Below are 12,760 nucleotides of genomic sequence, written 5' to 3' on the forward strand. Positions count from 1 at the left end.
TTAATTTTATTTCTCTTGAATCTTGATGCCCTTTTTACGGTCAATAAGGCACGTGGATGCAATGACTGCCAGAAGGGCATCAAAATTCAAGAGAAATAAAATTAATATTTAAATTATACCTTAACTATAAGAAACAACCTATCAGATGAAAGGCTAAAATTCATTTTGTCTACATGGGCAGGCTTATCGCATTTCAAATCAATTTTGAAAAGAAACTTCGGGTAAACTAGATAAAGAATCATTGATGCAACCACCACCATCCACGACCTCGTCGTCTTTCTTTATCATCCATGGCCCCATTGTCCTTCATCACCCTCCATGACCTCATCGTCTGCTACATCACCATCAAGGTCAAGGATTCTAAAGTTGGGCCCTAGATTGTAGATTGAGCCTTATTGTTTGAGAACTTCGCCCTCGAGGATGACGCCGCGGCAAGCCATAGCCGCCCATGCTGCCATGGTCTCTCACTGTTGAAGCTCGCATCACCATCATGGTGGATCCATCCTCGACGCTAAAGTTCCATTGTCTTCTTCAATGAAATAATATTTTTGTTCAAAACAATTTTAAATTAAAATATATTTTATTTATTTAAAATAAATTAAAATATATTTAGGTCGATCCAGGCGGCGCTGTGGGTGTCGATGGTGTCTGACTAGGCGGTGGTGATCGTGACAACCTCAGTGGCTGTGATTGTCGGCTTTGTGATGTTTTTGTGGCAGAGATCGAGGGTGTGACAACCTTCTCAATTTCCACATTTTTTTTATAATATAATAAAATCAATATCACAAATCTCGGCAGGTCATATTCCACCTAGACCCGTGGGTACCAGGGATATATCATAACACATAACGGAAGCCTAAGTAGCAGGAAACATATAATCACAATATTACAAATACAAAACATCCATCACATTACTATAAATACCAGAGTTACTATATCCATTGTAATTCAATATATACATCCCAAAAACAAAAATTAGGGACATTTCCCACAAAAAATTCAACTGTCTCTACTAAAACTTACCCTTAAAAAAGGGCAAAAAATAGCTCTACATCAGCAGGGCTTTTCTCGTTCTCCTATCTGGGGCTCCTAAAAAGTTTATAAAATTTTGGGATGAGACACCTCTCAGTAAGGGAAATAAACTAATGTCAGTGTGTGGCAACATGAGTATTCCGTGTTATACATATATCATAGAGAACATATTCGATAACTGTTATATCAAATCTGGGAAACATATATATCATTAAAACATGGCAGAACATACTGCATTTCCATAAACATATTTCATCTCATATAATAATAATACAAAAACATTCCTGGTAGGTTAGCTGGTTGTTGTCACGTATTACCCCCACATGACTGGGTTGTATGGCCCGGAGGCGGGACCTGACAATGGTTGGCCAACCACTGCCAAGTCAAAAGTATAGTCTGTAAATTTGATGGGTCTGCCAGACCTAGTCCGTACACCAGGGGCAATCACACACTTCTTAAAAACCACATCGACCATCCAATCTCACAGCACTCCATACAGTGGCATTAACACAGATATCATGATCACGAAGACCATGGACACATAGGATCGGTACCGTGCAAGTGCTAGCCTAGACCAAGCCAACCAGGATCTGATATCATATAACATATACTAAAACTGTGATATATGGATATCTCATATCATTAATTATCAAATCAATCATGTCATTTTGCATATATACGTATATCATGAAAGTCATTGGCCCATACGCCGGTATTACACATTTTACCATAGCTCGGCTCATAAGCCGGCAAATCATAGCATAGCCCGTACGCTGACAAATCATATCCATAGCTCAGCCCATACGCCGAAAAATCATATCATAGCACAACCCGTACATTGGCAAATCACATCCATAGCACGGCCCGTACGCTGGTAAATCATATCATAACCCAGCCCGTACGCTAGCAAATCATACCCATAGCATGGCCCGTACGCCGATTTTCCCATTATAAAAATCTGTATCATCACATTTCCAGAAAACAGTATTCCAAAACAATTTCTACTCATGCCACACTAACAGGTTTTTCACATATTCAACAAACCATCATTTTAACAGTATTTTCCCAAATAGAAATCATATATATGAACATATTTACTTTCCTGAAATCAAATGCTATATATATACATACATTTCTAAAAAAGAACTAGCTTAGTTTATCCCCTTACCTGATTCATGAAGAGCCCCTAAGAAAATTTGTCCCGCACCTGCAGGGTTCCCCGTTCAACACCTTGAAAACAACATTCCCAAAACTAAAGTTCAGTATTTCTACGTGTACAACACTTTCTACAACTGTCAAAAATCCAAATATTGAGTAGAAACCCTTACCCTGGATTTGGGATGGTTTCCACCTCAGCCCCACCGACGATCCGCTCCTGCATACTTGTAGAGAACTTTCCCAAGAGCGGCGTGGCGACTTCAGATCATCGAACCGGCAGAAATCTAGCCTGAAATCGAAGAGAGAAGGTGGAGAAACTGAAGGGTAAGAGAGAGAAAGCTTCTACGCAAGAAATTTTAGCCAAAAATGAATTTTAGGCCTATTTAAACTGTGGCCTTCATCGACGAGCCACGTCACCTCGTCGACGAGGTCAATACAAAATTCGTCAACGAACTCTCCCCTTCATCGACGAATTCAGGAACCCCAAAATCATCCCCTCGGTATATTTTCGTCGATGAGCCACATCACCTCGTCGACGAGTCCTGTAGAAAATTCGTCTACGAACTCCAACCCTCGTCGACAAGCTCCTATTATACCCTCATCAATGAGTCCCCTGTATTCGTCGACGAGGTGCTGAAAAATTCCTGGAATTTATCTTTTCCAAAATGCAATGTCGTCGACTGCCTCCTTCTGTTTCCAGTTTCCATTTCCCTTTCTTTTATTATTTAAATATCATTATTCTTCGTGTCGTTATAGAGGGAGCAAGGGAAGGATAATGTATTTGAATTTGAATTTATATAATGTATTTGAACTTGAATTTGTATAATGTATTTGTATTTAAATTTGAATTTGTATAATATATTTGTATTTGAATTTGAATTTGTATAATATATTTGTATTTGAATTTGAATTTGTATAATATATTTTTATTTTTATTTAAATTTAAATTTAAATTATAATTTTTAAAAATTTATGAATTTTTTAGCAATTATGGTTTAGTGTTACGTATAGAAAAATGTAATTATAGATTTTTACGAGAATTAATAATTAGAAAAACATTAATTTAAAATTATTAGTGACAATTTTACAACCATCACTACTAATTGTCCAATTTAAGTATTAGTGAAGGTTTCAAAACTGTCACTAATAATTGCCTTTTTTTTTAAGAGTTTTAGTGAAAGTTTTCAAATCGTAACTAATAATATAATATTAGTGACGGTTTTATAGTATTAGTGACAGTTTGAAAACCATCACTAATAGTTGCCTGTGAGCAATAGTGACGGTTTTCAAACTGTCACTAATAATAGAGCATTAGTGACGAATTTAAAACTGTCACTAATACTATGGCTTTAGTGACGATTTTTTATCGAGCTGGTGTACAATTTATAGTGATGGGCTTAGGTTTTTTAGTGACGGTTTTAATCCATCACTAATACTCTATTATTAGTGACGATTTGAAAAATTCGTCACTAATAAGTATTAGTAACGACAGATATAACGACTAATTTAAAACCGTCACTAATAACCTTATTTTTTGTAGTGTTGTTTAAGTTTTGATTACTTGTGTTAAGTTTTGGTTTGTGGATTGAGTAATTAACTAAAGCTTTGTTGTATGATTGTTAAATCAACAAGAGGTTAAGAATTATTGAAAAGAATTAAAAGAAAATTCTAAAACCCAATTCACTTCCCTTTTGGGACTACATCTCAACTTTCAAAACCAAGTGTGGTTAGTCTCGATACATCTGTGACATTGAGCTCGAAGTGTCAGAGCTGACAGTGCTAAAAAATTCCATGCCAATTCAAAATTATGCGCTTAGAGACGAACTTAGTAAACTTAGAGTAATTTAACCATCTAAGTGTCAAATTCGGACATACGAGATCCAAATTGAGTTGGGTCAGTCCCAACATGTCCGTCACATCGAACTGGACGCGCTGAATCTAATGGTGCCCAAAAACTCCTCCCCGGGAGCTTTTTCTCCACTTAGAAGCAAAGTTAGAATACAAACAAACTTAGTAAACTTAACTTATTTTAAGCACTCAGGTGTTCAAGTCAAGCATACGAGCTCCAAATCGAAAGCGGTCAGTTTCGACCCGTCCGTCACATTGACCTGGATGTGCCGAAGCTAACAGTGCCCAAAAACTCCTTCCCGAGAGCTTTTTCCCTACTTAGAAGCAAAATTAAAATACCAACATAGTAATTAAACTTAATTCATTTTAAGCACCCAGGTGTCCAATTCAGGCAAATGAGGTCCAAACTGAATTGCGTCAATCTCGACATGTCCATCACATCAAACTAGATGTGTCGGATTTGACGATGCCCAAAAACTCCTCATTGGGAGCTTTTTACCCACTTAGAAGCAAAGTTAGAATACAAACATAGTAAACTTAGTTCATTTTAAGCACTTAGGTATCTAAGTTGAGCATACAAGGTGCAAACGGAGTGGGGTCAATCCCAACACATTTATGACATTAACCTGGATGTGCTAGAGCTAATGCTACTCGAAAACTCCTCCTCTAGAGCTTTTTGCGCACTTAGAAGTAAAGTAAGAATACAAACAAACTTAACAAACTTATTTAGTCGATTACAACAATCAGGTGTCCAAATTGGCCATACGAGGTCAAAACTTAGTATGGTGAATTCCTATTGATAAAACTTAACTATTTAAAATTGTATCAATTTTTTTAACTATGTACAAATGTCCAATCATTTTGCTATCAAATCATTTATACTTATAGTATGTATACATATACGTTCAAAAATCGTATACTATTTTTTTATAATTATTAATTTGTAGGGTTTGCGGCTGTCACAATATCAGGACGATGCCAAACACTATAATCAGATGCAACTTTTGACTTTTTCTATATTTTTTGTTGTCTTAATAGAATGAATTTTTGTATTTTAATTTGAATTATTTGAATTTGAATTTTGAATAATTTATGAATTTTTTTAGTAATTCTAGTTTAATATTATGTATGCTAAAATGTAACTACATGTTTTTACAAGAATTAATGAATGAAATTAAAAAAAAATTATTAATTTTAAATTATTAGTGGCGGTTTTAAAATCATCACTAATAGTCAATATTTTAAAGTATTAGCGACGATTTTAAAAACGTCACTAAAATCTTAAGACTGTTACTATAAATTATATATTTTTTCGACCCAAAATCGTCACTAATAGTCTATTATTAATAACGATTTTAAAACTATCACTAATAGTCTATTATTAGTGACTATTCAAAAGTCGTCACTAATAGCTGCTCCTGTGAGCATTTGTGACGGTCGTCACTAATAATTGACTATTAGTGATGATTTTGAGCCGAGAAAATATAAAATTTTTAGTGACGGTTTTAGGATTTTAGTGACAGAATAAAACCGTCACTAATACTCCATTATTAGTGACGATTTTAAATTCGTCATTAATAAGTAGTAGTAACCGCAAATATAGTGACAAATTTAAAATTGTCACTAATACTAATAGAACCGTGACTAATCATATTAGTGACGGTTTTGAACCATCACTAATAACCTTTTTTTTTTTTATAGTGAATGGACCTAAAACAAAAAGACTTGATCCAAGGAATATGGAACAAAAGGACTTAATCAAAGGAACGGAAAATGACCTAGTTGAATGTTATTAATAGGGATTTCTATACAAATGAAAAATGTTTTCCAACGGGACCTTAAATTCATGCAACAAAAAAAAAGGTTATAAAAATTGATCTCGTGTTGCAAAATGGCTATAACGAACCCCATAGGTTTTTTTTCCTTTTTTAGGAGAGGAGGAGACCCTACTAAAGAAGAAAAGAGAAGTCTGATTAAAATCAGAGTGTCTACATATTGCATATATATATATATATATATATATATATATATATATATATCAAATTAAACGGGTCACCTGGCTAGTACCCAACCCGAACTCATCCAACCTATTTAGTAAACGGGTCAGGTTTGGATTGACCCGTTTATAAATGAGTCACCATATGCTAAATTCAAATCCGATTTTAACGGCATGGGTCACCCGTCGGTTTCGAGCACACCTACAACGTATATTGAACAAATATCGTACCATTGTGTTTTTCTAATAAAGTAATAATATTTTTGTAAAAAACACTGACCTGGGCAAAGCATGGAGGGACATTGCAGTAATACTAGTACTTGAAAAAGGTTCTGTTTCTGCCTTGCCCACGTGAGGGTCTGCAATGAAAGCAGAGAGAGAGAGAGAGAGAGAGAGAGAGAGCAGTGAATATGTCCTGAACAGTCTAGTTTCTGTGTGTACTGATAATGCCACCCTGAGGCCTTTAATGTGTGCTGTGCTCCAAGATATCTCACCCTGCATTTTTAGTGGTCGGTTTCCTCAATTAGCTGTTAGTTACCAAAACGTCGCAACTTTGGCGACACAAGTACTCATCAGGGGACCTTCATTTCATTACTCTCCTTAAACGACGCAACAACAAAAATAGTATGAGCGTGCCACTGACTTAGCAGAGAGATACAAAGCTTACCAAAATAAACAGAATACTGAGGAGAGGTTTATTACTCTCTCTCTCTCTCTCTCTCTCTCTCTCTCTCTCTCTGCAGTAGTAGGTGTGGGCAGATAGACTATTTTCCCAGACTTTTCTCCCTTTTTTTTTTGGTTTTTTGTGGGGGGGTGGTGGGAGCGTAGGAATATAGCAGGGAAATTTTTTTCGAAGTAATTCATTAATGGCAGTAAAAGTATATACGAGTATTTTTCTTTATTACTGGATGCCAGTGAATTCAAAATATATACGGGAAGTGAAAGCAAGGGGATTTGTACCCCGTACCATACATCACTGCTAAGGGAAAGGTGAAGTTTTTGGATGAAGTATTTTCCATGAGTGAGAGAGAGAGAGAGTTGGAAATGAAGGGTGGGATCCAGCTCTGCATTTTGGGTGCCCCATTGCTCAGCCCGCTGGAGGTCTTGTTTATTCAAGAACTACAGTGTCCTTGTCCTGACGAGCCTCACATCTACTTCTGTCAATTGACAACTCATCTTTCACCTTCTTTTTTTTTTAATTAAAACATCATGTGTGTACAAATCTGCATTCGTTTATTTCTGAACTTTGTACTCCGAGAGGCCAGTAAAAATACCAATGATTTTTCCTAACTTCATGTGAATTTCTAGCTATTTGCATCCTAGATTCCTAGGAACGTGGTAGAACTTACATTACTAAGATGATGCGGGTTGTATTCGAGTATCCAAGGAGGAAAAGAGCCGTAGAAAGAAGAGAGAACAATGACAGTTCTTTGAGAACTGGAGTATTTACTGTGGAAACCCCAAGTTGCAGCTGCTGAACCCAAATTCTTCATCAGACCATTTCACAAATAAATAAAAGGCCACGATATATATATTTTTTTCTTTCTTTTCAGCATCAATATGTTCTTTAAATCTCTCACTACTTTCTTCTAGTTAATGACATTATGACATACAGCAGAGATTCTAGAGAGGTTTAACCTGCTCATCAGCTGAAAAGATGCTCCACATGGGCCACATTTGTGTGACGCTAGAAGTGAATGCTGATCCGTCCCTTTCTAAACTTGTCCAAACTTGAACGCTTGTAGAGCAAAGATTGAGAAGAAAACTTGGACTTGGGTCAGTGAACTATAGACTCGATAATTAACAAAATTAACATCATTAGTTCCCACTTCGCACTGGTTTTAGTTGGTCAAATGGGTTTGGAGGAATTGCCCTATGAATGTTTGAGAAGTGGAGAACTTGGAGCAGAAAATACATCCAATGGAGAGATCATAGGAAAGACACAACGAGATTTGTGTTGGGATTTGTCCCACATCGATTGTGAAAGAGACTTTGTGGTCATTTATTAAATGTGAAGAAAAGTCTCACTTCATAGACAAATTTTTGAGATTGAGAAGATCCAACATTACCCAGCAGAGCCCCATTCCTGAGCCAACAATTTGTGGTGCAAAAAAAGGCCGACCTACTTGAAAATTATGGGAGCAGGGATTTGAGGTTTTACAATTGGATTTGTTTATATTTGAACAAAATTTAATATAGTTTTATATTTAATTTTTTTTAAAATCACATAAATCCAATTTCAAGTCCGTACTCCCAAAATATAGGGTATAAAAGCCAAGCTCATGCAAGGGTACAAATGGCTTGAGCCACAAGTAGAAGATTCAACCAAATCCCAGTTACGCTTTGCAGCAGAAATTTAAATTTTCCGCCAGAAGTCTGCAAATGCACACCAGAACAGAACAACCCCAACCCCACTCCCAGCAAACCCTCCAACTCCTCTTAATCACTATATAATAATACTAATTTTAACTACACTAGCTAAAGAATCAAAGAGAATATGTAAAAAGGGGAACGTAAAGACAACAATTAATGATCTAATTCATCATCACACTGAAAGCAACATTTCATGTAGTCCCAAAATACCAAAAGCACCAAACAGAGAGAGTGATCTGCCGAACCCGGGAGGAGCCTCAGACTTCTTCAATGGCTGCATCATTGACCCAGTCCTGTTGCTTCCACAGACATCAACTCCAATCTTGACAATGTATGCTTGGGATGGGCTCAAGCACAGACCCGGATTGCCACTGAGATCCAGGTTCCTCCCCAACCTCTTCAAGAAACTAGAATTGAAAGGCACAACACCACCCAACATGTTCCTGCTGAGATTTAGGTGATATATGTGAGAGAGAATGCCAAAACCTGCCGGAATTTCGCCCGTTAATTGGTTGTTTTGCAGCGATAAAGTGCTCAAATTTAGCAGTTGGGAAAAGCTTGGTGGAATAGTCCCAGTATACCCAGAATTTGCAAGCCTCAGCTCTTGCAGCTTGAGTAGCTTACAGAATTCCAAAGGTAAGGGTATGAACATCGGATTATCGTCCATGATGAAGTATTGCAAATTCTGCAACTTCGTCAACCCCTTGGGGAAATTGCCTCGCAATTTGTTGCTGCTCATAGCCATGAAAACCAGTGAATTAAGCTCTTGAATGCTATTGGGGATCAACCCCGTAAGTGAATTCGAGGTCAAATCGAGCTTTTGAAGCAAACCCAGTTGGCCAATTGAGCTTGGGATCAAACCAGTAAGCGAATTATAGCTCAAATCCAGGCCCAGGAGGCTTCTGAGATTGCCCAATTGGGTTGGAATGGTGCCTGTGAGAAAATTGTAGCTCAAATCAAGGTGTTCAAGCGAGCTCAAGCTGAAAATTTCAACCGGAATCCGTCCGGTGAGGCGATTCTGTGACAATGTGAGGATTTTTAGGGACTTTAGGAGAGAGATTTGAGGTGGTATTGGGCCAACAAGAGCCGGGTTTGATCGGAGACTGAGCTGCTGCAGTGGAGAATTGTAGAGCCTGCCGGGAGAAACAGAGAGAGTGGTTTTGGCATGAGTGAAACAATTAAAGAAGAACACAGATTCAAGACAGGGGAGCTCAAAGATTTGCAGGGGAAATGCAGCCGTTTTCTTGCATGTTGGGTTCGGTGGAGTGCCAAAATCAAGCCTAGAGACATGAAGAAGTTGATCTTTTCCCGGTTTGCACTCTATCCCAGGCCAGGAAGAGCCAGGCTTACATGGGTTTGGGTAGGAGATTCTCCAGGTGCGGTCAGAGGACATGGTTTCCATGATCTTGAACAGAATTTGTGCTTCGGACGGATCTATGTTATTTGGTTGGAAATTTTCGTTGGGTGGCAGCTTCTTCGCATGCTTATTGGGGGAGACAGGAGAAACAGAGGGAAGTGAGATGAGGAGCAGAAACAGGGGAAGAGAGATGGAGAAGGAACAGCGCATTGTGAGGAGGTATGCAGGGCTGTTCAGTTGCAGCAGTCGTTTGAAAGTTGGGACTGATGTTTGAAGACGATTCATTCATTCAACCACGCGAGAGAGAGAGAGAGAGAGAGAGACAGAGAGCATTCAGAGAGTAATGTAGATGACGTGATTGAGGTGATGGTGGGCCAGGAAGAGTCGCAATAGTGATACGGAAATTTGAAGCCAGGCAAAGCAAAGGATGCGTCCGGCTGAAACGTGGAAAAGAGAGATGTGTTTCGTTATTTCAGACACACAAAGTATCTGCGTTTCCCAAATTAAACTAGTGTCATGCAATTATGGAAACCAGGAGAGTAGGATTTCTAAGAAGAGAAGAAGGGACACTTACGAACCTCAAAGAGAGGTGTTGCCTCCAGCTTTTTTTACAAAATATTAGGACAGTTTAGTTATGGTAAATAATTATTAAAAATTTATATATATATATATATATATATATATATAAATTATTTTATCTTTTCATCTTTACAACATTTGTATGAGACAAATGGCAAAGAGTAAATAATTTTGATTATATTTTCTTACAAAAATAATTTTATTTTTCATTTCTAATTTTTTAAACAATTATAAAAATGTATATTATTTTAATTTTTTTAAATATATAGAAATGTTGGAAAACATCTTTTCATCTTTTTTCTAAATTTCTAATAGAATTTGGATATTGGATTTTAAATTGTGTGAATTATGTATAGAGTTTCTTTTAAATTCATACACATTCAAAAATTCAAGCACCAAAATTCATTATTCTAAATATTATCTCATTTAATTTTGAAAAATTGAAAAATAAGTTATATTTTTTATATTCATTTTAAATACAAAACTAAAAAATAAAAAAAATTATTTTGTGTATTTAAACAAACTCTTCATTTTCTAAAATATATTTTTCAAAATTAGTGATAAAATATATGTAAGAACCCGAACCATGATAACTGGGTTTAAATAAATAAGAGATGGGCAAATTGAGAATTTGATACATTTCGTCGACGAAGCCAGATTTTATCGATGAAGCCTTTGTTCTTCTCGTCGACAAGGAGAAACCGAGGAGTTTAGGAAAAATCGGTGATCTTAGGTTCGTCAACGAGGCCACCGATTCGTTGATGAAGGTAGTGGAAGATTCGTCGATGAAGGCACCATTTCGTCAACGAATTGGGCCAGGTAAAAAAGGTTATAAATAGAATATTCTTTACTTCCAAGCTAAAAAACTTCAATCCTATCTCTCTCTCTCTAGAACTCTCTCTACACCCCTTCTCTCTAGATTTCTTCGCTGATCGTTGCTGGAATCAGAAATTTGAAGTTACCACAAGGATCGTGGAAGGATTCTCTACAAGTTCTACAGATTAGAATCTCGTTTTGAAAATTTTTGGGTTTTGGCGAAAAATCAAGGTGAGGCTCGGTTTTCATTTATGATTCAATAGTTTTGTAGGAAACTGTTTTGTGAGTATATTCTGTACTGTGATTTGTAGGTTTTGGAACTTGGTTCGCTATTTAGGGGCCTTGGAGTTCGGGATTTGCTTTCGGGGAAAAGGTAAGGGGAACTATGTTTATATTGGTTATTTTTTAAATCGGACTCGATGGAACTTTAGTTCATGGTCCTGTGTGTGTTTTGACTACTTATATGGGGGGATCTAATGGGGAAAACTATTGGTTTTTCATTATTACAGTTTTGGGAAAAGGGGACGACGGGTTGCATCCCTGGTTTTGTTGAAAACTGTGGGTATATATTGATTTATATTGTGATATTGGGATGGTCGTGCCTTGACTTGTTTAAACTGTATTTTTTTGAAAAAAACATGATTTAAATTACCAAATGGGTGTGGTTTGTTTGGTTATATGAGCATGCATGTGTGTATGATATGTTGAAATGCTAGTAGGAATGCGGTTCCGAATTGTTCCAGGTACTAAAAGTGTCCGACTCTATATTCGAGGGCGTGTATTTTACCGCCTGCCATGTGGGCAAGATTGTCTAGCTCTATATCTGAGGGCGTGAGCCTATTCCGGTAGATCAGGGCGGAGGGTTTGGATCCACCAGTTATGCACTGGTACGATACCATGGGAGTTGGGGACTAGCCATGTGCCGGTGGTGCCATGTTCACGAGTTGGCTATGGGCCAACACCGTATGTCACAGGCCGGCTTTGGACCAAAGGGTGTGACAACACCGAGAATTACTGATCATGTGTATGTGTATGGGTGCGTATATACACTATGAAAATTAGTATTGGAATGCATTTAACTGTGTGTATGTTGTATCATAATAACACTCAAATGTCACACACCGATATAACTTGTGTTCTTCCTTACTAAGAGGTGTCTCACCCCTGCTGTACGTACATTTTTACAGGTCCTTCGGGTAACCGGAACTAGCGTCCTAGTGTAGGGAGCGTAGTGGCCGGTGTACCGCATATAGTGCTAGGTAAGTGCTAGGACTGTAATTTTGGTGGGTTGCCATTTTGGGATGTGTTGGCACCCTTTTGTACGTTTTGATAGAGCATTGTGTCTTGTCTTGTATAGACTCTGGTATGGTACTACATATGTATGTATGGTTTTCTGCTGCGTATATGATTGTGTTTGGATGTGTTTAGGGTGCTTGGGAACCCCACGGGGTTGGACCCTTATACTTTGTACTGTATCTATGATGATTTGTATGATACAGGGACAGATTAGGTTACATTTTCACCCCTAGGTCCCATTTCGGGGTTCGAGGCGTGACAGCTTAGTATTAGAGCTAACCAGGTCACTAGATCTTGTAGACTTG

The 12,760-nt window shown here is 37.4% G+C and overlaps 1 protein-coding gene across 1 annotated transcript; it reads right to left on the minus strand.

The window, feature by feature from the left end:
- Positions 1–8,323: 8,323 nt before the first annotated feature.
- LOC131148890 (receptor like protein 29) lies at positions 8,324–10,123 on the minus strand. The gene has a single exon (XM_058098848.1). It carries the CDS (start codon positions 10,047–10,049, stop codon positions 8,580–8,582), a length of 1,470 nt encoding a protein of 489 aa, XP_057954831.1. The 5' UTR covers positions 10,050–10,123; the 3' UTR covers positions 8,324–8,579.
- Positions 10,124–12,760: the final 2,637 nt, after the last annotated feature.

The sequence above is a fragment of the Malania oleifera genome, chromosome 2 (genome assembly GCF_029873635.1).
Source record: "Malania oleifera isolate guangnan ecotype guangnan chromosome 2, ASM2987363v1, whole genome shotgun sequence".
NCBI classification, from domain to species: Eukaryota; Viridiplantae; Streptophyta; class Magnoliopsida; order Santalales; family Ximeniaceae; genus Malania; species Malania oleifera.